The sequence below is a fragment of the Castor canadensis genome, chromosome 12, assembly GCF_047511655.1.
Source record: "Castor canadensis chromosome 12, mCasCan1.hap1v2, whole genome shotgun sequence".
NCBI lineage: Eukaryota > Metazoa > Chordata > Mammalia > Rodentia > Castoridae > Castor > Castor canadensis.
Genome location: NC_133397.1, coordinates 39,460,835 through 39,487,963, shown reverse-complemented (window position 1 = coordinate 39,487,963; position 27,129 = coordinate 39,460,835). Strand labels below are relative to the sequence as shown.

The following is a 27,129-nucleotide window of genomic DNA, read 5'->3' as shown; positions in this document are numbered from 1 at the left end:
AGAAAGCTCTGTTCTGAACTGGAAACAGGCACAGAGAACAGAATGGGGCTCTTTCAGGGGAAGAACCATTCAGACAGGGTTTGAATCCTAGCTCGCCTTCTAACCAGAGCCTCAGATCCCTCCTCTACACAAAAGTAACTGGATGAAGGGAAGTTTAGTTGCTGCCATTGGAGGCATTCAAGAAACACCACCTCAAAATATGCCACGTTAGACTTCAAACTCAGGGCACTTGGGGAATAGCAAATGCATGAAGGGGTTTCCCCTGAGCTCCCCCGTATCTGCCAAGTGACAGGTCCTCCAAATGGAACCCAATTATCATGCCTCCTTCCCCTGCAGCCCCATCAACCAGAGAAGATTAAGCTGGAATCCATAGGAGAAGAAAGAGACTGGAGGCCAACAACAAAGGCAGCCAAAGGCTGTCTTTCTTCTCAGGGCCCTTGCATCTTTTCCCCAAATTATTTACTGTCCCCTGAGTTCATATGATGCCCATGAACGGTGACCTGTCTCCTGTTGATCTGTCCACTACCAGCTTATCATAGAGTCAATTAAGGAGTCTTCAAAGGATTGGGGGAGTATCTCTCCCTTTTTCACTCTCTAAGGAAGAAAACTGAAATCTGGAAAAGTGAGGGATAGTCCAGATGAGCCAGTGACAGGGCCAAACTTTAAGTCTTGATGGCCTCCAACTGGCCCAGCTATTACCCAGCAGGAGGCAGAACTGTCTTCCAGGCCTCTCCAGTCCAGCCAGCCACACTCTCCCCTCTCTACTACTTAGCTAAGGCCCCCAGAGCCCATCTCCTGCATGTCCAGAGGAACCCACATCCATGACCACCTATCTTTTCCCATAGGAAAGATATGATTTCAAAATCTCTGCTTCCAAGTCAGGAAATGGTAATCAGCTCATCCCTTGAACCTTCAGGAATTCAGACAGAGTGAGTTCCTAAAGTCCATGGCAGTACATTGTACTTGGTTTGCTGAAACACCCATTCCTATCACTAAAGCATGAACTCCTTGAATGTAGGGAATGCCTGTGACTTATTTCTGCATCCCCAGAGTTAGCCCATTGAAGAGAACCTGACCAATGAGGAAAGGAGGAAGGAAGGAAGGGAGAGAAGGCAGACACCACTCCAGTGTTCACAGAGACTCCCATTTGGGGTTCTGATTCATAAATGGAGTAGTCATTGGGCCTTTGCAAGTGCTTTGTTACTTAGAGACAATTCTGTCTCTATGACTCAACTTTAAGCCCTTTGAGAGTGCAGATGAGTTTTCCTACTTTTATGTAGGAAGCCCCCAAGATCCACATTATGTATGCAACATAGGGGGTGGCCCTGAGACCTTCCCTTTTTCCCAAAGAGTCAAATTCTTCCAGACAAAGTAGCATAGACTCTAGACATCAGAGTTGAGGTTAAATGTTAATGAGATGTCAGGAAATGGGGACCCTCATCCTGCTACCCAACTTCCACAAACTCCAAACATACACAGTAACAGGACACACTGCCCTCTCCTGCAACCTCCTGTCCTCAAGCTATACATATTGCCCCCCGACTACTCTCTTTTTCTCCAGTGGGGGGGGCCAGCAAGAAGAGGGGAAAGAGTCCACAGACACCAGGGAACAGGACAGAGAACCAGTAAGGCTATTTTTTAAAATAGGTGTTGTCCAGAATGCTCTGATGTGGGGCAGGAGGGTCTTATAGCCCCTGCCAAGCTTTGAGCCCATAGTACATGCTACAGGTGATTTTGAATGCATGTAATTGCACATTTGTACTCACATTCATCATGCATCACACACACACACACACACACACACACACACACACAGCACTGGGGAAGAATAGAATAATAAATCGCTGTGCTGAGTCCTAACAGTCCCCCAAACCGTGAGCTTTGCAACCTGTTCCTGTCATCTGTAGACTGACCTGGTAATAGGTTTCCCAGTACTGCAGCCCTTGGGTATGGATCACAGTGGCTGGGGACTCAGAGTCTAGCTCTAAGAACACAGGTATCCAAAAGAGCCAACCCAAAGGACCCCTACCTGTCAGACTGCACAGATAAGGAGAGCCTGGTGCTTCCTAGTGCACAGGATCGCTATTTCTGACAGTCTGGCTGGAGAAGTTAACAGCAGAACCCTCTTAGAGAGCCTTATGTGCCACCAAGAAGTATGAACAGAGGCTATGGGACTCTTCATAGAAGGCCAGGCTGCAATGGGGAGAGGTCCAGGAGGTGACCTGGAGGGGAGACCTGCAAGAAGGAGGACTGTTGGGGAAAGAGGAAGTGGTCAGGGCATTCCAAGAGGAAAAATGATGTGGAATTTAGAGTAATTGATGTTCACTATATATCAACCAAAAATATCTATGAGTTAAAGGACAAAGAGGAAACAAAAGACCCCCAGGTGTTCCTTCTAACTTTTCTGAGGTAAAAAATTTTTATATGTATACAAGTCTAATGTGTGTGTATATTTATGTATGTATATGTGTTTCTTTTTTTCTTTTTACACAAATGGGCTCATAGTATACCTACTATTGTAACTTACTTTCTTTATCCACTTATTTTTGACATTGGTCCTCATTAATATGTAAAAATAAGCCTAAAATCTCATATGGTTAATTACTATTCCATTTTAGGGTGGTGTGGAATGCCCCTCAGCTATAGACACTCGGCTAATTTCCAACCTGGCCATTTGCCTTTGCAATACCTGGGCAGGTGATGGGATCCCATCAGTGGGATAAACTATCTGGGGAAGGGGAAACTGGTTTCATTCTCACCAACAGTTCAAGTGGTATTTATTGACTACCTACAATGTGCAAGAAAGAGGTCAAAATAAAGTGACACTGAAAATAAACTGTTCATGGGCCTCTGGCCCCAAGTGCAAAGAGGTCCTTTAAAGAGGACAGGTTAAGGGCATTTCTACTCAAATTTTTTCTTCTTTGCGTGTGTGTGTGTGTGTATTATGATAACTATTAACTGTATAATCCAATATATAAGTAATAAAACATTATTGCAGAACAGGTACACATGTCATATCTATCTCCAACCTATTATACATCATAAGCTCTTTTCCACGTCTTTAGCATATCCAGTGTGCTATGAATTATGTGCATAAAAACTCAGCATGCACTGTTTCAAAATCATCATCCAGGGGTTTTCAGGGTTGCCTGTAGAGGTCAGAACCAAATTAGGCCTTAGACTCAAGCCCACCCCACCTCTAATGTCAGTCCCAGCAAGAAGACACAATAACATCAGGCAATAGCTCAGCTCAGCCAGTTATTTTCCTAGCCAGAATCCCATTAGGAGGAAGCAGGGCTCCCCCACTTGAGTTCTGGTTTCCTGAAAAGCCAAATTCTCATGGCTCTCCCTGCCCAGGCCCTTCTGCCCCCACCCTTTTATCGAAGTGAAAGTGTGACAGCAATAGCACACAAGCCTTCGCATCAAAGATCTGCACTACTCACTGGTTCCCAGAAACACACTTGTCTGGGACATGGGATAAGGAGCAGCCAAGGAGAGGTCATTGATCTATGTCTCCAGGGCCCTGCAGTTTTAGGCACAGGGAGGGGCCAAGGATTTCCAGATGTTCCACTAAAGGGCTGGACCAGTGCCAGGGAGCCTAGTGGCTCCACAAAGGAAGCCTGTTCCCCAAGTGTGCATCAGGCCAAATCAACGCTCTCTGAAGAGAGTGCCCTCAAAGTGGGCTGGGCCTTCAGAAACACTTCCATGGTGGCTGTCTTCCACTGGCCCCTCTCCCTTCATGGCCATGACCACCAGCTCTGCTACACACATCTTTCCCCAACTACCAGCTCTGGTTTCTATAGCAACAAAGCAAAAGCCAACAGGGTTTGAAAAAGCAGCAATCTTAACAGTGACCATACATAAGGGCAAAGAAAATAGCCTGGGAAACTCTGATTCCAAACTAGAAATCTTTGCTCAGAGGAGTGCCAGCCCATCAGGGGGCCCCAGCTTCAAGTCTAAAAACTGAGCTCTCTATTCCCAAGGGTGCAATTCCCCTTCTCTCTGGAAAGGAAAAGGCCAGAGATAAACTGATCAACACACTGCACAAGTTTGCAAGCTAGTTTGTCAAGGAGCAACCCCTGCATATTTATGATTACTTAGTATACATGGTCACCATTGACATGACTTCCATAAAGAAATGCAAGAACATAATCAACACAAAATTCAGGATAGTAATTGCTTTGGGGGAAGAAAGGGTGAAGACAAGTCAGGTGGGGGGATCCTTAAAAAGTCTCCAAAGACCCCAGAAATGGACTTTTTCCCTAAACTGGGTTATAGGTTCATATGACCCATGATATACAATATAATTTCAGAATAAAAATAGTGGGAAGGAGGGAGGACAATTAAGGACAAATTGGCTCAAAAGAAACAAATCACCGAGAGTGTTTTTTTCCTTAAGGTAAGCAAAGAATCCAACATTTGTTTTCTAAGGCAAAGAGAGGCCTTGTGAAGAACTCATACAGTATGGGGAGTGAATGTGAATCTAAAGGTCCCTGGTTTGATTCACACTTTAAAAGATTAAAAATAAAAACAAAATAGGTTCCTCTCCAGGCAGAGCTAGGTGTTTCTGGTTGACCTGGCAGCGGAGTGGCTACAGGGCCATAATTACAGATAGGGAGAGGTCAGGCAGCTGACAGACATCTGTAATTAAGCAGGTGAAGTCTGTCTTCCTAGTTCCAGCCACTCTGCCAACAGCCTTGGTGACCCCAAACCCACCTATTACAGGCAATTCTTGACTTTCACCCATTTAGCCTTTAAACAATATGCAGGCCAAATGTAGCTGCCCAGCCATGAGCTGGCAATAACATTTCATGGGGGGCTTTCTGCTTGCCAAGCATCAGTGCCTCCGCCAGCCTTGCCATCTTATCTGGACCACAGTCATTCCTTAACTCATTTAAAAATATTTTCTAAGTACAGCTGTAACCTGGCACCCCCTGAGGCAGTGCAGGTACACCAAGGATCAAAACAGATGCAGCCCTCCCTGGCAGAGCTAAAGAGAGTGTTTGCACAATTATTTGACTATCTCATTTCTCTTATCCTTTTTCTTAAAAAAAAATAATAATAATAGGTAAGAAAAGCTGTGAATGTTAGTCCTTGAGGGTGAAAGATGGATCTCTTCTACTTCAGAAAATTGAGGTCAACAGAGCAAATCTGCCAACCTGTAGTCTCAGCTGGACCCTCCCAGCAACCTACGCAAGTTGACATGCTCCCCACGATCAAGAGCAAAGAAAAACTACAGTTTTAAAAAGCACAAGATGCTGAAAATATCACCAAAGTTTGTGTCTAAACAATAAGACATAATGAGAGAATTTGGAAATACATTTTAGTTCCCTGGTAATGAAATCCCCCATCATAAGTTTTAACTTAATTATTCAACTTTGTTCCTCTGGCTTGCAGATGTATTTTCAGAAAGCATCATGTGCAAAGCTGCCTGTGGGATCTTCACGCATGAGGAAGACTTAGGAGCTCATCTTTCTGTAAGGGCCAGTTTATTTTATTTTTTGTTGTAAAAAGGGTTAGCTCCATGGGCATGAAGAGCTTAAACTAGCATCCATGTTAAAGCTCAGAAGGAAAACATCAAGCACTGGACAGACAGCAGGTCAATGCTGGGGGTCAATCACCCTACCCATAACCCACCTCTTCCAGGCAATGTGTCTGTTGGTCCATTTGTGGTGATACATCACCTACTCAGATGAAGACATTTCCACCCAGAATCCAGCCTTTTCCCAGGACAAGAGGCTGACTAAACCCTTTCATGGAAACCTCAGCCTCTTCTCACTTGGGTGCCTTCCTTGCAAGAATTCCCCAAGTTTGCGGAGAGAATCTTTACCACACGGCACATGTAAGTGAGTGAGCATGGCGGAAGAATGTTTCCCTTAACTGCTATGGCTGTTGCTGCCATTTTTCCTCCTTGCAGTTTGCCTCGTTTATCTAGGGGCACAAATTCCACATCACATCCGAATGATAGAAACAAAGGAATATAAGGGAGAGTACTTATAGATGTGTACACTGTATGCAACTATGGAATTATCACAATGAGCCACCCTCATATCAATGTTTGGCAAGTAAAAAGTAAAATAAAATTTAAAAAATTAAGGAACAACTAGTGATGTTACGAGAGACTTTTTCAATTAAAAAAAGTTTTCATAGAAAGGGCTCTCACAACTTGGGTCCATTTAAGCACAGAGCTTTTTAGGAATGAAGAGTCAAGAGTTTTATGTTTTGTTTTTTGAGACAGGGTCTCACTGTGTTGCCCAGGCTGGCCTTGAACTTGTTATCGTCCTCCCTTAGCCTTCCACATAGTGGGAATTACCAGGCATGCACCACCACACCAGCTCTAAGATTCAAATTTAACATTTCCTGTTTTGCCTAAATTTTCAAGAAATATAACGATTCTATAAATACATGTTAAGATCCAGTTTTTCCCCTTTATTTACCTACTTTTTTTCTGTACCTTTTAATGACATAGGCCATATATATATATATATATATATTGACATAAATATATATATACATTGACATAAAGGTCTCACTATATAGCGCAGGCTAGTCTTGAACTTGCGATCCTCCTGCCTCAGCCTCTCAAATGCTGGCATTATAAATGTGTACCACCACACCTGGCTAGATTTTTAAAAATAAACAGTTGCCTTATTATCATCCACTTATATGTATTCATGGAAGTTATTTGTTAGATGAAATTAGATCTTATAAAAAAAAACCATTAGATGAAGGGAAGCCTTTGGTCACTAAATCAAAAAATAACTGCAATTATCCAATCCAGCCCTCCAGCTAACATATGAATGTTTTCTACAACATTTCTAAATGATCCTTCAGTCCCCATTTGACTACCAACAGAGATGGAGCACATCCTGTTTCTGTTCTGGTGAATTTAACTGCAGGAGGACTCTGCCTAGTAGAGGCTTTTCTCATATACTAAACTAAGCTTAGATCCACCTCTCTGAGCCCTTCTGGTCCTGTAGCTTCCCCGAGGAGCCATAGGGTAAGTTCTTCCCTCTTCCCTTTGACCACACTTTAAGGACTTACAGATATACACCAGATGTCACCCACTGCTAAGGCTAAGAATTATTGGGTCTTTTCCCCCAGTAATAAGAATAAGGAGAGAAAGAGGTTCACTCACTAACTCAGCCTTATACTCAGAAAGTCTTCAACTGAGAATCCCAAATCCCAAGCATCTACTGAAACAGCATATCAATGCTGCCAACACAATCCAGGTGAGGGGTAGATACATCCAGTATCTGTTCACCTTCACTGGGATGGCAGGGGCATGAACAGAATCCAAGCTTCTGATTTCAATGGAGTTGCTTGCACTGTTTCTCACCACAAAGCTGCTTAATGCTAAAATCTATGTAAATGATCACAGGTCCATCTCGTGCCCAGCACCAGCAATGCCCTGCAATAATCAAGACTCTCATGTACTTCATCCATGCCTCTATGCTAAGCTGTTTCACACTGGGTTTTGGTTGTCTATCTCCATATCTGGTTCCTCATGGGATACAGCTAGAGATGGTCCTTGTTCCAAATTGGTTTTGTGTAGCCAGATGGTAGGATGAAGTTCCAGGCTCAGTGTTGCCATATCATGGGGAAAACTGGGAGCCTCAGGGCATGGGGCTAGCTCTAGGATGTGGGTCACCTCTCAGCTCTAGGCTCACAGTGCAGAAAACTCTGCTCTTGGGTGGCTATGGTTTAAGGGGCCGGCCAGGCACAACTTGAACTCTAGTTACAGTAGCTAAAATAAAAAACCAGATATGAACAAGGTTGTAAAGAAAGACAAGAGGAGTCTGGGGGCAATCACAGTGTTATGAACCAACCAGAGGATAACATTCGGGTGGGCCAGTGTGGGAAGAATCACCAGAGGAGGAAAACGTGGAATCTAACTTTGAAAGAATGTAGAAATACTGAATGAACAGGGAGGGGAAGGGGTATTATAACTGGAGATTTGGTGTATGATGAGGCACTGAGGTAGACTCAGAAAGCACCTAATAAGTACTTGGCAAAGAAAGCTTAAACACTCAGGCCCACGCCCACCCATGAAATCAATTGTACACTGGAATATGAAACAACTGATTATCCAAAGCAAACTCAACCATACACCTTATTTATCTCAATAGTTTCCTTTAAAAGTGACACTTTTTCCTGTTACTTTAATTTAGTCACACATTCACTTATCCAACAAGCAAAAATGACACCCCTAACTGTGTATCCAGCCCCTAATCCAGAATTCTCTCTCTATATATATTTCTCCTTCCATAAAAAGCAGGTGCAACCTGCCTATCAGAGGAGGGTCACATAGAGGTAAGTTCTAGCAAGGTCCCTGGGTGAGTTACTTTAATTAAAGCCCCAGGAACCAGGAGAAAATTAGCACAGTGGGATCAAATTCAAGCACCATTCAATACTTTGGGATATTTATAGAAAAACAAACACAAAAACAAAAAATTCAATATCCTGACTGGCGGCTTTTAGGAGGGCTACTTAGTGCTTTGGTTTCCTGGTATAAATTGGTTCTCATTTTCATCCCTGAAGAACACTGACGTTGTCCATTTTGACCTTCTGCAGACTAATAAACCCAAGCTAAAACCCAAGGTGGGGGCATTGCCCAGCCTGCCTAATAATATCAAGAGCCTTCTCAACATCCTTCCAGGTGAAAGGAGACTAGGGAGAGAGAAGATTCTACACTCAAAGGATCCAAAGATATTGACTTTAAGGTGTACTAAGTGATTGAGAGTTTGGGAAGAGAAGGATTGGTAAATTTCCTATAAAATAGAAACCAATGCCTGCTGAGCACAGTCCAGAGGAAATATGGCAGGCCTACTAACTCTTGCTACTCAAAGAGGAGATGAACAGCTGGGTTATGTCCTGGGAGCTGGTTAGTGATGCAGAACCTCAGGACTTGTCCCAGGCCTGCTGAGTCAGAATCTGTAGTCTCATAGGTCCTGGAGTGACTAACGGTCTTAAACTCTTACAGCCTCATTCTCCCCATACATAAAATAGGAATGATAAAACCAATCTGGCTCATCCATTTAGGTATAAATAAAATAATCTCTGGACTGAGATCTGACTTGAAAAATTTTGTCTCCCACCAGCTATGAGCAAACTTCTATTGATTTTGACCCACAACTACAGAGCTAGAAGGAGACCGTAGGGCCACCATCCCCATGTGCATAGCAGGCTACGGGTCCTAAGTAGAGTTATTTGACTTTTTGCTAAATATCCCCTAGCTTGGGAACTCCTGGAAGACAGGACCTGTTTCTTTTATCTTTGTTTCTTTATCCCTGAGTGTGGTGCCTGGCAGGCAATAAACTGTCAGTATACATTTGTTGAATGCATTGGTAAATCAAGTGATTAATGGTGGAGCAGGAACTAAAACACAGGTCCCAATAACAATACATACACCTGAGAGTGAGCTTTAACATCCCCTGAGTTCATTCTTCCTGATAGTTTCAAAATAATTCACATAGGTTACGAGAGGACGTCATGGGTGCTTGATGCAGAGACTACTTCCCTTTGAAGCACTTATTAGCAACATTAGAAAAGAGACAGATTGGAAAGTCTGACCCACTGGCAGCCACTTATCCTGCTTAGCTAGACAGAAAGTACCAAAGCTAGTGAAGCCATTTGTCTATGGAGATGACCAACCTTGAGATAAGAAACAGGAGATGTTAGGTGCTAAACAGTGCTGTCACCAGAAAAGCACAGTAGGATGGTCATCTAGCAGAGGCAAGCACAGGCAAGGTCATGGGAGTCCAGGCTACCAGGCTACCATGCCCCATGCTCTCTACATCATGAGTACTGAGTACTCAATGACAGGCACAGTCTGAGGGAACCCTAATTTCAATACTTCCTACTGTATATTAGAAGGGTCTGATGAGCAGTAAGTGCATGAAGAGCCTTATTTCTGGAGCTCCCTGTCCCTAGACCCATTGTTCTGAAGACTCAGTGGGTCACACCTCTCTGACGGAGTTTTCTGCAGCTTGTTGCAGCTTCTGGCCAGGTCACTGTCTCTGTGTTCCACCTAATTCTTTTTTGTTTTTAATTTCTAAGTAATTTTTTAGATAGCTCATACACACATTTGGGAAAGGAAAACACAATTATAGGCTAGACAAGAAATGTTCCTTCTTTTCCAAATTCTCCTTTCCCTTCCCCAGAGGCAACCACTGTTCTCAGTGTGCAATGTATCAATGTAGAGTCACCCTGCACACACATGCACACACATGCACACACATATAGAGAGGGAGGGAGAGAGGGAAGGAAGAAAGAGAGAGAGAGAGAGAAAGAGAGAGAGAGAGAGACAGAGAGACAGAGAGACAGAGAGACTTGAATGTAATTCCCCCACAGATTTCTGTTTATATTGTTCACTGCTATGCCTCAGCACTGAGCAGAGTAACTGGCATACAGTAGGTGCCTGATAGCTATATGTTGAATAATCACAAAAAGCTCAGTTTAATAAATCAAATCGTAGCTCCTCTTTATTTGCTTTTCTGTCTGGATGAATCATCTGTGGCAGTAGCCCTGTTTTCTCAACCTCTTTTCCGAAGGATAATTCTTACTACTTGCATTTCAGGCTTGCCATGTGGGTCTAATGGGATCGTGAGGGACCAGTGTTAGCAAGTTTATTGACTGCCTACTCCAAGGACAGCCCTCAAGTGGAAGGAATCCTTCATGTTGGCCCCTCTGTACCCTGTCCTACTAAGCTACCTGACAGTTAGAGTACACTACTGTGCTTACTGGCCTGCCTCATGCTATCAGGATATGAGCTCCCTAAGATCAAGGACCAAATTCATTACTTCTACACCCCAAGCCCATATATCTATATCTATATCTATATCTATATCTATATCTATATCTATACATGTAGATATACATATATCTACATATCTATAGATACATATAATATAGATATACATATATGTATATATATTAGATACAAAAATACATGATGCTTCTGATGAAGGAAACAAAAGATTTACAATAAAGGCAAGAAGATGAAAGCCCCAGTGTTAGCTCTTAGATTAATGATGGTGAATGCACTTGATTGTGAAAATGTGAGTGTTTCTACAAAGCTAGGTAATAAGGATCATCAATAAAACTGTCAGCACTGGCCAATTTCAACTAGATAAAAGAATAGAATAATTGGTACTGAAAGACAACTCTCTAAATTAGGTTAGATGAATGGAAATACCCTTTTCTTCTAAGCCAAATCATGAGAACATTAACAACAGTAAATGATCAAATTATAGGCCACTTTGACCAAATATAATCTGAGCTGCAAACATGAATTTCCCAAAACAATCTTCTTTATAAGATGCAGAAATGATATATAACAAGACAACAGAGACAGAATAGGAGGGCATGGGAAGAAATATGGAGCTCATGTCTTGACTAAGGACCTATTCTAAACCCACCCTTCCTATAAATTTATTTATTCCACATGACTATTCCTTCTCCAATTACTTCATTAGTAAAACAAGCACATAGTCAACATAAAATATATATCCACGCTTCCACAATGGCAGACGGGAAAGAGGCCCTAGCAGTGGGCTCTGCTCTCTAAACATTCTACATTCAATTCTGTGTCTCATCTGCTAATCGTTGCCGTTTGGTGTTTTTAACCATGGATGATTCATTTCAGAGGAACTGCTGTGTATCTAGAGGCTATTTGGAAGGAAATGAGGGTTTCTTGGCTTATTTCTCATCGAGCATTTTAGTAATGTCTCTATGTGACATTATAAACTCCTTGATGGGGGCTTGGTGCTTACTGTTTTCAAGCTGACTCCCATTGTCTCATCTAGTGTGTGATCACTTCTAGGAATGAACATTTATTTCATCAGAACAAGAATGGAGCCAAAAATCTGGAGATTAAAAGGCCTGCTCCCCATGTCTGAGTATCCGTGGTGACAAGCAGTCATGCTGCGATCAGCCTTGGGGAATGTGGGGTTCATGTTGTAAGAGCAGTTTTTTTTTTTTAACACCTGAATTTTTCTATTTTTTATTTTCTCAACTTTGCATACTCCCAGAGAGTCTGATATAGACATGATGTCTGGGTAGCCCAAATGGTGAACAGAACCAGAATTTCAATGCCTGGGGCACATCACACAAGGGAGATGGATCAGCACCTTGCTGCTGTTGTCTCGCTTTGAAATTTCCTGTTTTGGAAGCTAGAAGTGCTCCCTAGTCTCTCAAGTAATGTTTCTTATCAGAGTCTGAACAGAAGCTGAAAACAGGAAGCACGGGAATGTCCGAGCTTGATTTTGGGACACTTTAGAAAGGCTGGGAGAGGGCTACAGGTGTGGCTTAATGGTAGAGTGCTTGCACAGCATGTGTAAAGCCCAGCACTGAAAAAAAAAAAAAAGGAAGGCAGGAAAGGAGGGAGGGAGGGAGAGAGGAAGATGGGCTGGAGAGGAGGAGAAGGCTAGGGATGGTAGAGTGAATACCATTGGACTCTATGAGATTGCAAAGGGGAAAAAGAGGATGCAAAGAAAGGTCACAAAGGGACGGAACTCAGTACTACAGATGTAGCATGTACTCTATCCAATGTCCTGAATTTCATCAAATTTGACCTGGAACACTCCTTCTCTTGGGGGACTGATAAGGAAAAAGACCTTGACCATGAAGTTATACTCAGAACAACTACCTTTGACCTTCAAATCCAGATTAATGATTTATTGCATTTTGCTTTCTTGCTTGCATAGCATGAACATTTCTGTTTGCAACACTGCTGACTGTCTTTGTTTGGATGTTCCTGAAGAGCACAAACTTCATTTATTTAATTTATCCTGACTATCCTGCCATTCCTAAAAATAAGAGCCTCAAAACTGTCTTTGATAATGATGACATGAGTCCCTCAGCTCAGAATGCAATCTCCTCTTCTTTCCTGAAAAGCCAACCTATCCACCTTTTCCTTTATAATGCAAGCCCTACCTCTCCCTTGAAAACTCCCTGGGTTATTCCACTTCCAATTTATTCCCTGGTTACACCCAGTTCAGCATTCAATGTGATATTTATTGGCTTACATTTTTCTCTCATGATTTCTTCCTGAAAGTCTTGGAATCCTAAATGAATTGCAAACACATAAAGGCAAGGGCCATGTTTCTATTCTTGTGAATGTCATCTCTCTTTTCCATTTTCTTCCCCACCCCCTATTCCCCAATCCAACTGAGCACATTTGTTGAAGTGCACTGGTGACTATTGCTGATTTGAATAAATGGTTCCTTTTATCTACCTAGAAGGAATGGATTAAGTGATGGGGAAATTGGAAGAAATGAGACAGAATTCTTTTGAAGTGAAGGTTCAGTAGTACTCTGGAACCTGAGAGATACTATCTAGATACGTCCTGCCACTGGCAGAGGTAGAATTTCCACCCTAAAGATAGTGCTCAAATGCCTGACATGGGCACAAGACTCCAATGTCTCTAACAATGAGAGCAGGTCAGTAGAAAGATCCTTGTTCTGATCGGATTTGAGGCAGTTCTAGTTTCTGACCAGGACCTACTTACAGACCCATATTACAGAGTGCCTGAGAGGAAGCGACCATTCTGAAATGCAACCAAAGCAGTTTTCTAAGGGAGTGGGAAAGAGATCTATTTATGAAAGAGATTTATAGGCCACCTTTGGATTAAAGGCTAAGAAATTTAACTTTATGTTTCTATAAAGAGCTTTCTGAAGAAAAGAACTAAAATAAAAAGAGCAGTAAGAGGTCATTTCCATGTTGGCAAACTCATTATCAGAGCCCTGACTTGAAACAGGATCAGAGCCTGGGGTCTGGATCCAGCAGTTCCTCGTAATTGACCACATGGCCTGAGGCACATCACTTGCCTTCTCAACTTCCCATCTCCACATGGAGATGACACTATCAGGCACTTAGTAAAGTGAAACTCTCTACACACATGTTGTCTTTCCAGAACCAAGCAAAGCTGGCTTGGTCACATCTGTCTCCCTGTGCAATCTGAGAAAAGTTCAGGAGAAAGCTGCAAAGAAGAGTTAAGATTTTTAAAATATCTCTTCCAAAAGGTTAAGGGATTTGATGGATTCAGCCTGAAGGAAAGAGATTTAATAACTGTCTTCAAACAGATGAAGAGCTTTCACCCACAGCCAGAGAAAGCATGGGGACCACATGTTCCCAATCTGAACACAGCAGGGATGGGGTAAGCCAGGCTTCAACAAAGAGATTTTTCTGACATTAAAGATCTCAAGACACAAAAGAGCGGCTCAGGGAACTAGAGGATGCCCTTCTTCACTTCATTTGGGGAAGAAGAGGATGAGGGAGAAATGATGGGGCAAAACTGGATGAGTCTAAACTCTGCAGAAAACAATCTTATAGCCCCTGCCAGACTTATTGTACTGTAAATTGCCTCTTTGTTACCTTGCTCTGTTCTTGGCCCTGTGAGCATATGACACCCAGAGTCAGAAACCAGCCCTCAGACTGTTTCCCTGAATAGTGACTGGGTGGAATTATGAGCACCTCCTTTCTATCAGGTCTTCAGGGCTTTTGAATACTAACTGAGCATGGCCTGTATGTGAGGGCACTGTACCAAGGCTCTGTTCTTATAGCAACCCAACCATATTCTGATCACAGGTGTTCCTATTCCCATCTTTCAGATGAAAAATTTGAAGCGCTAAGCAAGTAAACTGACAGCCAGGATTTAAATTGAGGTCTGATGGACTCCGAAGAAGGCTGTGCTCTTTTCCAGAAAGGTGACTGAATATTCTCTGCTGTGTGTGACTGCAGAAAGAAAGGAAGACAGGGAATGTGGTTCCCTGCCTCTCACCTTCCATTTGTGCAACACAGAACCTTGCCAGAGCTTGATTTAACTGCATTATTTATGATGCATGTGTGCAAAAACCATTCAAGTTATGTTGCATCTCCTGTATGTTATTGGAGAAACAATTTGGTGGAGCAAACATCCCATTGAGGCCTACTTCTTGTTGTTCCCATTGCCAGTTTAGACTCTGAAGAACTCTCCCAAAGTAGCACTGCCCCTGGATAAAAAGCAGAGGAAGAGGAGACTATCAGTCCCAGATCTGGCCCCAACCATCTCTCACCTTGAGGCCTGCAAATAAAGGTGCATTCTCATGTTATTATAAAGAATAAAAAATCATATACAGATTACAACAAAGGAAAAAATAATAATGCGTCCAGCAAGAAATAACCATTTGAGAATTACACTGCTGCTTATTATGCTTCTATTACCTAGGCTAATTGTGCTTTGACTAAGTGTCTGGTGTGCCCATCGCTTCCTATTTACCAGTAGGAAAGGCACATGATTGCTATCTATGATGAAAGCCAAGCACTAAAAGCACAGAACAAGACAGTTCTGTGAGTAGGTTTGCTACTTGGGATAATGGAGGTGAAGTGTCTAGGTAGGACCACACCTGTCCAAAATAGTCTGTTTCTTTGAACGCCTTCTCCCTGTGGTGAATATTAGCTATCCTTCAGCCATGAGCTATGACAGATGTCTATTTTAATTATACTAAAAGGTAATATCACATGACTGGAAATGACCTTCACTGTCATCCTGCCTGACCATTTATATCTGGGGTTAAGTTCCCTGGTCTAGCTAAAGCACACGCCAATCAAATCCCATTATGGTGAACTGCACAGGACATGCAAGCAGTGGAATTTTATTAGACAGTTAGAAATCACATTATATCCAGCTCCAGCGGATGCAGACGCCCAGGCTTTCTTAAGAGCATGTTAGCAAGGAAAAGAATCCTTTGACACATCCTAGATGAGGGGATGTATTCACACTGTCTCACCCCCACACCTTTCTCTGAGCTCTTCCAAATTTGCATGTGTTGTAAAGTTTGTGCAATTTCTATGAATATATTTTTTCACTGACGGGGCTGGAGCACTGGAGACAGAGGAACTCAAGAGAGACTTGATAGCAGAGTAATAGAGAGGTAAACCTTCAGTTACGCCTCATTTCAACTCTTCACACTTGCATAGCACACATGTAGTATTTTCACTCAAGAAAGGGACTTTGGCAAGAACCTATGAATGCCCACAGTCTGTAAATCAAGTTGGGTAGCTGTGACAACCATGTTTCACCTGAACCCTTCACATGGTCTTGTTCACAAATGTTGTAGTCTCTTAATCTCTAGGTCCTCTCTTTTGAAGAAAGCCAAAACCACCTCCAGAGCAGAAGCCTTCACAGTCTAAGCTAAAAGACTGGGAGAACAGATGGGCACGACACAAATGGAACACAACAAGATCAAGCTTCGAGGAAGGGAGTGCCACACCCACCACCCACAGAAAGAATCCCAAGTCCAGGAATGGCATGAAGAAAAGAAAGAGTAGAAAAATGTCTTCTCTTCTCCGTATCAACACACATTAACACTTTACAGAGTCTGGCATGCGTCAGTGGTTCTAAAGTAAACCCTATTTTTGTTAGATGAAAGAGATTTAAAAAACAGACTCAAAGTTTAACCCAATGAAAATTGCTTTGGCTATTCACATGCATTAAAATGTGGAGGCAAGGAAAAAAATTAATTGCTTCTGATTTATTTATTCATTCATTGTCCATCTCCTTTGTAATGGAGAGAGAAAGAGAGATGCCTTCTATAATCTTGCAAGTCACTAATCTTTTTGAGGAAAAAGAAAATAATCCAACCCTGCCACTGGTTGCCCCACATCTTGGCAAAGGAAATACATGCTTAATTAAGTTGATGTAAGGGAAAAAAGGAATTGATTGTAGCCTTTCAAATGTCTCACCAGGGGCCGAGGGCTAAAGTGGCAGAGCACTTCCATAGTAAGCACAAGACCCTGAGTTCAAACTCCAGAATCACAAACAAATAAAATAAAATGGAAAATGCTTCACCAGCATTTACAATCAGGAGTTCACTGTAAAGCCTTAAGTCTGGTGACTATGGATCACATACTATATTAAAAATGCTAAAAGAAACTACAAGGTGTCACTTTACTGTTTGCTTTTTTTTTTTTATTTTTAGACAAGGTCTTGCTATGTTGCCCAGGCTGGCTCAAACTTCAGAACTCAAGCAATCTTGTCTCAGCCTCCTGAGCAGGTAGGACTACAGGCATACACTACGGCACTCAGCTAGGTTGCTCTTTCTTAATCTGAGTGGTGGGTGTGCTAGTGCTTGTTTTACTTTTCTTTAGGCCCTTTTGTAGGTCTTAAATATTTCTCACTAAATATTGTTAAATCCTCAAATCTTCTACAACAGGTTCTATTCTGGGCTGTTCAGTCTGAGAGCAGAGAAGGGAAGTTGGGAATGCCAAAATGTAATTGCAACAAAGAGCAGAAAATGTAAGCAATCCTGAAAAGATGTTTAAAGCTTCAAACCTATGCCAAATCATTGAGATGTATTAAAAGAAGACTGAATTCTAGTTTGATCCCCATATGCACCCAATTATTGAATTATTCTGAACACCTGTTGAAACCGGGCGATGAATAAGCCAAATGAAAATTAACACACACCACTATCAAGTTTATCATTCGGCCAGCAACTCTGAATTTGCTTGCACAATCTTCCCTCACCCCACCCCACACACACACCTGCCCCCATGATCCTTCGGTTAGAGACCTTATGTGGAATTGTGACTTTGTGCTTGCTGATTGCTCAGTATTCAGGAGAGACACTGCGAATGGCCTGAGTTCTCCAACCAGGAGAGCTGAGGGGGATGAGGGCCTTTCTTTTCCCACAGGAAAACAGCCCCCAAACACCATTTTTCCCCCCACTGCCAAGAAGAACCAGCCGTGGTTTCCCAATCTCTCTGCTGTGCCATTAAAACCAACTGTTCTGTCCTTCTTTCCACAGAGGAGGAAGAAGAAAGATGGTTCCAGCAACTACATTTCTGTCCTAATTCCCATCCTTGTCAGTGCTTAAGTCTGCCATGATTCCCTTACACTTATCTGGACAATGTTTTATTTTCTAGCCTACCCTTCTGCCCCGAATGCTCAGTCTTCACTACCCAACACAAAACCTTAAAAGGAATTAAGTGAGCAAAGAAAAAAATTGAAAGAAGAGATTATAAAAAGAAGACAGAAGGAAAATCCAACTATCAAAGAAAATCTATATGTAGTACAATCAGCCAGTAGGAAGCAGATGTTCTCTCATCCCATTATATCTTCTAAGAGCAGGGCTTTTGCTCTTTATTAAAAAAAAAAAAAAAAAAAAAAAGAAAAAACTGGTGAAAGAATCTATAAATCTAAAGAAGTAAGATTCTGAACTTGGACATATTATTTGTTTTGCTTCTGAATACCGTTAGACCAACTGCTTTTACTTCCTCCTCACTGCACACAGACAAACCCCACTTAAGCCTCCTGGGAGAGGCTGCAACTCTGCCGAACCTGCCTTGCACATGGCATGTGAAAATGCCTGTTTTATTGGCCTCACTTTGGTAAGTCAGAAATCTTCCCTCTGCTCCACAAGTAACAGATGGCTGGTCCCTTTTGGTACACAGGCGTAGCATCTTCAAAATAACCTTCTCCCTTAAAGTATGCCAATTAATCAAATGTCACTGTGATATGTCCCAGCCAAGAAAGAAAGAGAGAGACCAAGAGGACAAAGGGTCAACAGAACAGGACAAAGATGAGAGGTTACACTCTCCTACCTTCACCCGACGACCCCGAGAGATCGATGATCACATATACTTTTCCTTCTGGCTCCAGATCAATCTGCAATTAAGAAAATGACAGTACCTCTGTTAGCGTATGGTGTGGGCAACTGGAAACCCCACATATTTCTATCCCAAGCTGCTAAAACCTAAAGCCACAACTTCATGCAATTCATCAGCCCACAATGTGTCAGGTCCAAGGTGAAGTAGAAATGAAGGCACATCAACAATGACTGAATGTCCACTGTGCCCTGGATGCAGTACTAGAATCAGACCCCAAAGTAGCATCATCCTTGTGGTTCTCGACTAGGAGTGATTCTGTTCCACAAGGGGCACTTAGCAAATTCTTCAAGACAGTTTTGATTATCATGATGGGTGGAGAGAATGTAGCAACTGATATCTAAAGGGTAGATGCTAAGGAGGCTACTAAACATCCTACAATGCATATTTGCAGTCCCCACAACAAAGAATCATCCAACCTAACATGTTGATAGTGTAAAGGTTGAAAAACATTGTGTTATTCCTTTTTATAGAAAAGGAAACTGTGCTCAGCATTCCAAGGTGAGATTCAATGCCAAGACTGTCCAAAAAACCTCATGTTCTTTATTCTACACAAATTACTTCCAGGGGAAGTAAGAGACAGAAAGGAGACCATTCCTGCTCTCATAGTGTTTACAATCTTATCAGGGGTTAAAAAATAGTGCTGAACCCAGTTCAATGATGAGTGACAGAGAACAACTTAATAACATATCAGAGGAGCCTAAAACCAGTGCAGAAGAGCAGTCTGGGGAGTCTTCATGGGCAAGAAAGGGAAGATAGTCTGAATGGAACAAACAACATAAGAAAAGGCTTGGAAAATGTGCAGTGCTTCTACGAAATCAAGGGGTCTCCCATGCTCAGAGTGTTTCTTGACAGCACGTGTGTTTGGCAAACTCAGATTCTACATGGTTGCAATGAAAAAGTAAATACTGCTAAGTGCTTATCACTAACTTCTACCTACCCCAACTTGCTCCCTCTCTGCCTCAAATCCAGCTAACTACTCCTGTTATATAGAACAGGCTGATGAAATTACAGTAGAAGGAAAATCAGAGGGCTGGGCCTCTTGAAGTTAACACATCTTGGCAAGGTCTGAACTCTCCTTACAGAACTTGTGCTCCTCATCAGAAAGAGTAGTAACTCCGGAAACCCTGGATCACCAAGTCCCCCTGCTAGCCTCTCCCGCCTCCACAAGCCCATCTGTCTACATAGAGCTCTAATTGGCTCACAAGTGCCAGTCTCTCTCCCCAACAAGCTGTGCATTTTTTGAGGGCAGAAACCACTATCCCCTCCTTTTTTTTTTTTCCATTGTCCCCAGCAAAGAGCAAGCATACATTTAGCAAGTAATACTTAGGAAGAGGCAAACTGGTGGACACCTCCTGCTACTTCAAGGTCAAGGTCAATTATCGCCTTCTCTCTGAAGCCTTTCCAGATATACCCAGTCAGAATTCATTACCCTATTATCTGTGTTCCCACAGTTCACCCTAATCAGGGCTCCTATTAAACTGTAACACATTGTTCATCTAGCTAGCTTTCCTGCTAGACAGAAAATGTGATGACCATAATTGCACCCTTGGCTCAATGTCTTTTGCTCAGGAAATATCCAATACACATTTGAGGAGATGGGAAAGGGCTCTATGTTCAATACTTCTAGAGCCTATTGTATGTCATTTGTCCCTCCAAGCCACCATCCATAGGGAGGAAGGCAAGCACATGAAGCTGAGGTGGCTGCACCACAAATGCCACATGTGAATGTTCATGAGGTCACCCCACCAACATCTCACACTTCAGAGTCCAGGTTCCCAGATCCACTCATGAACCCCACTGCTTTGCCAGACTTGTCCTTTCATGGTTGAGAGTACTTACTATTTTCCTCAAATGTTTGTTTTTATCCAAAGGGGTCTTCCATGCTTCATGCATGAGACCAGTGGGGAGAGAGAGTTCAGCCACTCTGTTGGGACAGTTTGTGAGGACTGCAGTGAGCAGATCTGCTCACCTGAGTTCAAAGGAGCTGTTCACCTGAGTCTGGGATCCAGATGGGAACCAACACCAAACTGGTGGTTCCATGAGATGACTTTTCTCACCCCTTCTACCCAGAGAGTCCATACTGTTAAGTTTATAGGTAAAGGAACGATTCTCTAGAACTCTCAGTACCAGTACTGACACGGCTCCTGCACTGAACTACAAACAGGAAGACCAACCATCGCCTGTTGTCCTTACTGAACAGAGCCAAACCAGAATCCTGTCCCTGCCAAAGTTCAAAATTATCAGGGGCCCTCTTGCCCCAAAGCATGGAATTTAAATAATGTATGCCTTTTAGAGATTAGATCATGTGCTAAATCCCCCAGCAAAATGAAACACTTTCTCATATCCTCCAAGTCAAAGATTTCCCACGACTGTGGAGTTTATTGGTGAAGCACAATGCTATCTGTAAAAAGCAGGGAGGAAGACAGCAAAGGAATGAGATGGGCAGCAAAGCCTATCCGAAGGCAGGCAGTGAGCCTATCTTTGCAAAGGGGGAATGAGAACTCATGGCAGGGAGGACAGGTCATTGATGATAAAATGTATTAGGATATTAACATTCAAGATAGCAATCAGAAACCATTTTAGCACCCACTGCTGCCTCAAAGCTGGTGAACTGAATTCCCAACAGAAAAATAGGAATTAAGCTATTAAACATGCCAAAAGCAACAAAGAGCTTTACAGCCTGAGCAGATGGCTGCAGAGCACTGGCCAAGCCCTAGCCAGCCAACTGAGGAGGCTCTGAAAATCCATCCAGGGTAGCAGCACTTTAGTGTCATGACTGGAGGGGTTGTGATGCAATTTCATGGCCAACTTCATATTATTACAAATTCTACCCACCATTACATGGCCAGATAATGACGCAACGTGGGCGCCCAGCCCTGCACAACCCTGCAAGGTGTCAGTGTACAGTGATACTAGGCATGACATAAAAGCAGACTCACCATTTCCTCCCAGCCACTCCCATGTTAGTTCTGAACCTTTCCTGCACTCCAGGTTCCTACCAGCTGTCCCAGGTACAGCCCAGCCCTATTCATCAAATCTTTTTAGCCCTCATACCTCTCTTATCAGACTTCTCAGCTACCATCTCTGTTCTCTTTTTCATGATCCTCTTTTAAGGTACAATGCCTTTGGCTATGCCTCTAGCTAAGGCCAGAAGCCAGGTAGTCAAACACTGGGGTAAACAACCACAGCCTTTGGCATCAGACCACGGATGATCCCAGTTTAGTTCCTTACTCTCTAAGTGACCTCACAACTACTTACTCTCCGTGAGTCTCAGCTTCTTCATCTGTGATATGGTTATCATGAAAATTTCTTGGGACCTGCATGCAAAGCCTCTGGCTCTCAGGAGATACTCTGTGTTAGTTAAGAAACAATGGACTGGCAAGGTCACCTGAGGCAAGCAACCCCTGTAACTCTGAGATTGCTAGTCAGTGACAAGGAGCTTAGCAACAACTCTTGTGTCACTTGGGCTGCTACAAGGGCCAAGGAGATCTGCTGTGCATGGTTTTTAGCATGTGCCTGACATTAAAAGGGGAGAATAATGGAGGGTATGAACCAAACAAGGGCAAAATACATGTATATATAGAAATGTCAAAAATTAGTTACTGTTGGTGCTGTTATTATTAAAAGGCTAAGTCTTCAAGTCTTCTGCTTCTTAGTCCAATGTTCCTTCTACTCTGACAAGCTTTCCTTTCATTAAAAAAAAGGTATTTTCTTGCCCCTAGTTGATATTATTACATGTTATTATAGGATATTTGATGACATTACAGTGGTAAAGTAAGAGTTTTGTACCCAGCCTGGGGGAAACCCAGAGACAAGCAAGGCTACACCTGTGGGCATCAGAAGGTCCAGAGTGCTCCAAAGACACAAGAATTGGAGGGTGACCATGGATTTTCTAGCACTTACTGTGCCTTGAACATTGGAGTGGATGTTGTACCTGCCTTGGTTGACTTTGTCTCCTACAAGGCTGGCAATAGTCTCTCTTCCAGATGAGAAAACTGGAGTGCAGAGCACTTTCAGCAGAGATGCCCACTCAAGTCTGCCAGAGCACACAAGAGAGATGGCTCTGCCAGAGCTCAAAGGTCAGGCTTGGCTCCCAATCCTGCCTGGCCCACACAGACATCTCTTGATAGTCCAAGGTACATTCTCCTCCCTCCAGCTTCTGTCTCCAGTGACCTCTTTCCTTTTCAGGTGCCATTGGCTTCCCTAACCAGATAGATAGATCCTAACCTAACCTAAGATAACCTAAGATAGATCCATGCCTTGCATACCTTCACTATCCAACTGAGCACAGAGAGAAGGTCTGGACATAGTAAAATCTCCACTCATTTGAACTCAGAAAAAAGGTATGGAGAAAGACCAAACATAGAAGCTCCTAGAAAAGCAATCTTTGAAAAAGTAAAAAAGACTTGCAAGGACTTCTGAGTGATGCCTGAGTATTTGCAAAACATTTCATGTGTCTTCACATATTCATATATTCCTCACAATTAACCTACAAGGTAATAGGTAGGATTCATGTCGTTCCATGTTTGAGAAAGCTGAGATTAAGGAGGCCACTACACCCCACAGTGCTAGTAAGCTGCACACCTCCAGGGGACATCACACACCCCTCATCTCTGGGAATGTATCCCTGCAGCTGGGCAGCAGAGAGGTAACAAGCACACTCCAAACGTGTACCCTCAGCTCCTGACTCTCAGCCCAATATTCCTTCCAGCACCTCGCAACTGCCCAGCATGATTCAACCCCAAGGAGTCAAAAAGCAGCCCACTATGGGCAACTCGCAGACACTCACAGGTGTTTATGTGTCTGAGACTTGGACACAATCAGGTTCGAGGACAGAGAGGTCAGAATTCAAAGTCAAGATTCCTCTTAACCACAGTCAACTTTCACCTGAGACCTCTAACAAGCCTTTCCCCAGACAGCCCGCAGGGTCACACACACCCAGTTTGAGTTTCACTTCCGTTTCTAGCTGTCCTCAGGCATGAAGTTGCAGGAAAACAAGATGGTAGGGAGAGCATCAGAGAAAGATGAATCCAGAAAGGATGAGAAATTAGAAGAGAGGGTTGTTTCTTTTTCTGTCTTACTTGGAGGAGGGTGGGGAGTAAAGACAGAGGAGGAAAACATTAAGACAGGAGACTCAGGGATATTTTTTCCTCAACTAGAGGACCTGTTGTCCAAGTCCTGCACTCCTTCATTGTTGGCCATTCTAACCCACCACAGGCACACTACAGCCCCCTAGGCCACCCAGCATGGAAGAGGTGAGCTGGACAGAGCAGAGGACATTCACACAGCAAGCATCCTCCTAGTATCAGCTCATGGAAAACACAAAATGTTGAGGCACTACAAATGGGCAATGTTGAAGCAGCAGCTGATTGCTGGTTTTGAAGTTAGCAGCTGATTTAATGGAAGTGTCTTCATTTGGGGAGAAATTTGCTACTCATTCTATTAGTAGGGTACACTGACCAGTCAAAAGGCAGAGGATACACATGGAATGAAATGTTTTCAGGGTTCCACATGCATAGGGAAGCACTTACTTTCATTAAATAAGGGGAGAGGTAAATGAGATGTGGTGCTGGGGATTAAATCCAAGACCATTTGCATACTAGGTAAGCATTCTACCATTGAGCTATCCCCCATCCTTGTAGATATTTGTACATGTTGTCTCAATAAATGAACAGCTTTATTTTATGCTATGTCAATACATTTTTTTTAAAACCCAGATCTGCACAAGTGAATGATGGAGATGACTTACTTGGGAAGCCATCAACCTGTGAGCAAATATTCACATCGGTTTCATTCCTTAACATCCGCACAATGGAAAGAACCCCAATGCCCTGGTACATGAATTAACAAGTCATGTTACATCCACTCAGGAATAAAAATGAAAGAACTACTGATACTTACAACAAAGTAGATGCTACTCCAAAGATAACAAACTCTGTGCAGCTCTATTCTTAGGATTTTCTAGAACCAGCAAAAGTAATTTATAGTGACAAAAAGCACATGGGTAACCTGCTGGAGGTGGAGGGTGTTGGAAGTTTATCTTGATTGTGGTGGTGGCAGTTATGTGAACATATACATTTAGCAGAATGCATCAAACCATACACTTAAAATGAATGCCCTTAATTGTGTATAATTACACTTCAATGAGATAGTTCTTTAAAAAGGAAAAAAAGAAGCCTTCATTTCACACAAGGATTCCTCCACGTTTCCTTTAAATAACAAATCATCTCTCCACCCTCAGAGTATTTAAAATTTCATATTCCATCTTTAAAAATAAAAAAAGACTCATTCAAAGTTTTTCACAAGCACATCTGTCACACAACATAATGTACACCTACCTGTGTGGGCGCACACATTCACACAACACCCACACGTGCAAACACATTCACAAGCACACAGCTGAGCCACCTTCTCCTGTCGTCTGTGATCAAAATACAATAATAGCAAGAAAAACACATTCAAAATGTAGGTTCAAGAGTCTACTGAATTATTTAAATCTGTCTGTGTGTGGCTCTCCATTTCTTCATAGATAAAACAAGATAATTAGACCAAATGTTCTAGCATGTTTTTTAATGACCTACATATATAGGAAGAGCGGGCTTCTTAGAGAAATGTTGGTACATCATTTGGTAGATTACTATGCCAGTACTAAAAATAGAATAAAGAGATCAAAATGTACTAAATGATATAGAACTATCACTGGGATATATTAAGTGGGGGAAAAAGCAAGGCACAATGTGTTTATTATGTTATGCTGCTACCTAAAACAACAGGGTACATAGGTGCATGTACACACACACACACACACACACACACACACACACACACACACACGATCTAGAGATGGATCATCTCTGATTGGTGTCTTCATCTATAGGAAATAGGGACTGCCTCAAGAGATGTATGGTACAGGATGAGAAACCAGGACAGAGGCTTATTCTTCACTCTAAGCCTTTTTGTTTTTAAAATTATGTTCCATGATAATTGGTTACAACGTTGAAGTCAATAGCTTTAAAAAAATAAAATATCCTTTAATTTCATTGGCCTATTCTAACCCCCAGTCTCTCAGGGTGTAGCTGGCTTCAGTTACCAGGTACACCTTAAATAAATGTCGCCTCAAAGCTAGCTGGCGAATTACTTTTCTATTGTCCACAGCCAGGTCACTGGAACCAACTGAATAGCAGCCACACTCTCCTCATGAAACTCATGTAGTCTGAATAGAGACCTACAATACACATCCTTTGTCTTGGTGTGCCACAAATCGAGTAAACTCAAGTTAGCACCTGCTTCCTCTTTTCAGTGAGACACAGAAATGGTTCTAGAGAGCTTGTTCCCTCAGAGGACAGAGGTGGCTCAAAGCAAATAACTCCATGTAGATACAAGTACTTTCCAGAGCTGACAAAACATCCAAAGATATCAAACCTAACACTGAGAGTGTGTAATGGTTTACAAAGCATCATCCAACCACAGCGTTTCTGTCCTCTTTGAGGGAAATGGCAGTGCATGACTATATGTACTAAGAGGAGGTGGTGAACACAAATAGCAGGAAATGTCACAAACTGCGTGGTACTTGCTGTGATTTCCTCATCTTATTAATTGAGAATGCCCTTATGATGCAGGGAGGATTTGACTAAATGGTGAAGCTCTTGAAGCCATGCCTAGCACACAGCTAGCTGCCTACAAATGCCAGCTGTCAGGCCATTGCTGCTACTTCCCACCAGGCCAGTAAGTACCTTGATGGCACAGCCATGACCTTCTTTTGAGGGCTCCCCAGCTCTTAATCCAGGACTGGACATAAGGTAGATAATCAGTAAAGACTCCCAAGTGGAACTGAGCAAATCCATGAGGAACACAGGCAAGCTCAGCTAGGAGCTCAGAAATTTGTAACCAAAAATATTATCTTTGTACCAGTACTCTTCTGTCTGATAATATCACAATCTAGAACCTTTCGCCAATGACTTCTCACCAAGATGTTCAGTTGCTGACGTTTTTCAAAGTCTAAGACATTATCATTTTCATCCAGCTCCTTGAGCTGCTCAGGAGGGGAGACTTTTATTCACAATACTCAATACTCATCACAACTCTGATAAACAACCTTCATTGAGCACTCTACATGTGTTACCTATGTGAGGGAGGCTGCATGACTGAGAGTCGGGTATTAAAATAATGTTGCCAGTTCTTACAACCTGAAGAAGAGTGTAGATTAAAGAAGGGCTATCCAATATCAGACCCAATTGTTGCCCTGAGGCCTGGCATGTTGCCCAGCAAGCAGCCTGTGCTCCAGGAGACTCAGTGGAAAGAACTGTGAGCTGTTCCTGGAACCCACACTGTCTGGATAACAATAACAGAGTTGCTCTTGGGCACAAGAACAATAAAAGTAAAACCCCTCTATTACCCTCCTGGAGCTCATAGTTTGAAACACAGCAAATCCACAGCAAAGCAGCTGAGCCTCTCAGACAATGAGCACAAATATAATGA

At 42.6% G+C, this 27,129-nt stretch overlaps 1 protein-coding gene across 1 annotated transcript in view; it reads right to left on the bottom strand.

The window, feature by feature from the left end:
* Positions 1 to 27,129, bottom strand: part of Prkce (protein kinase C epsilon) — a 491,234-nt gene that overhangs the window by 291,779 nt on the left and 172,326 nt on the right. Inside the window, exon 2 of the mRNA XM_074049619.1 lies at positions 18,586 to 18,649. Within this exon, the coding sequence (XP_073905720.1) occupies positions 18,586 to 18,649 (64 nt within the window). The remainder of the gene's footprint in view (positions 1 to 18,585; positions 18,650 to 27,129) is intronic.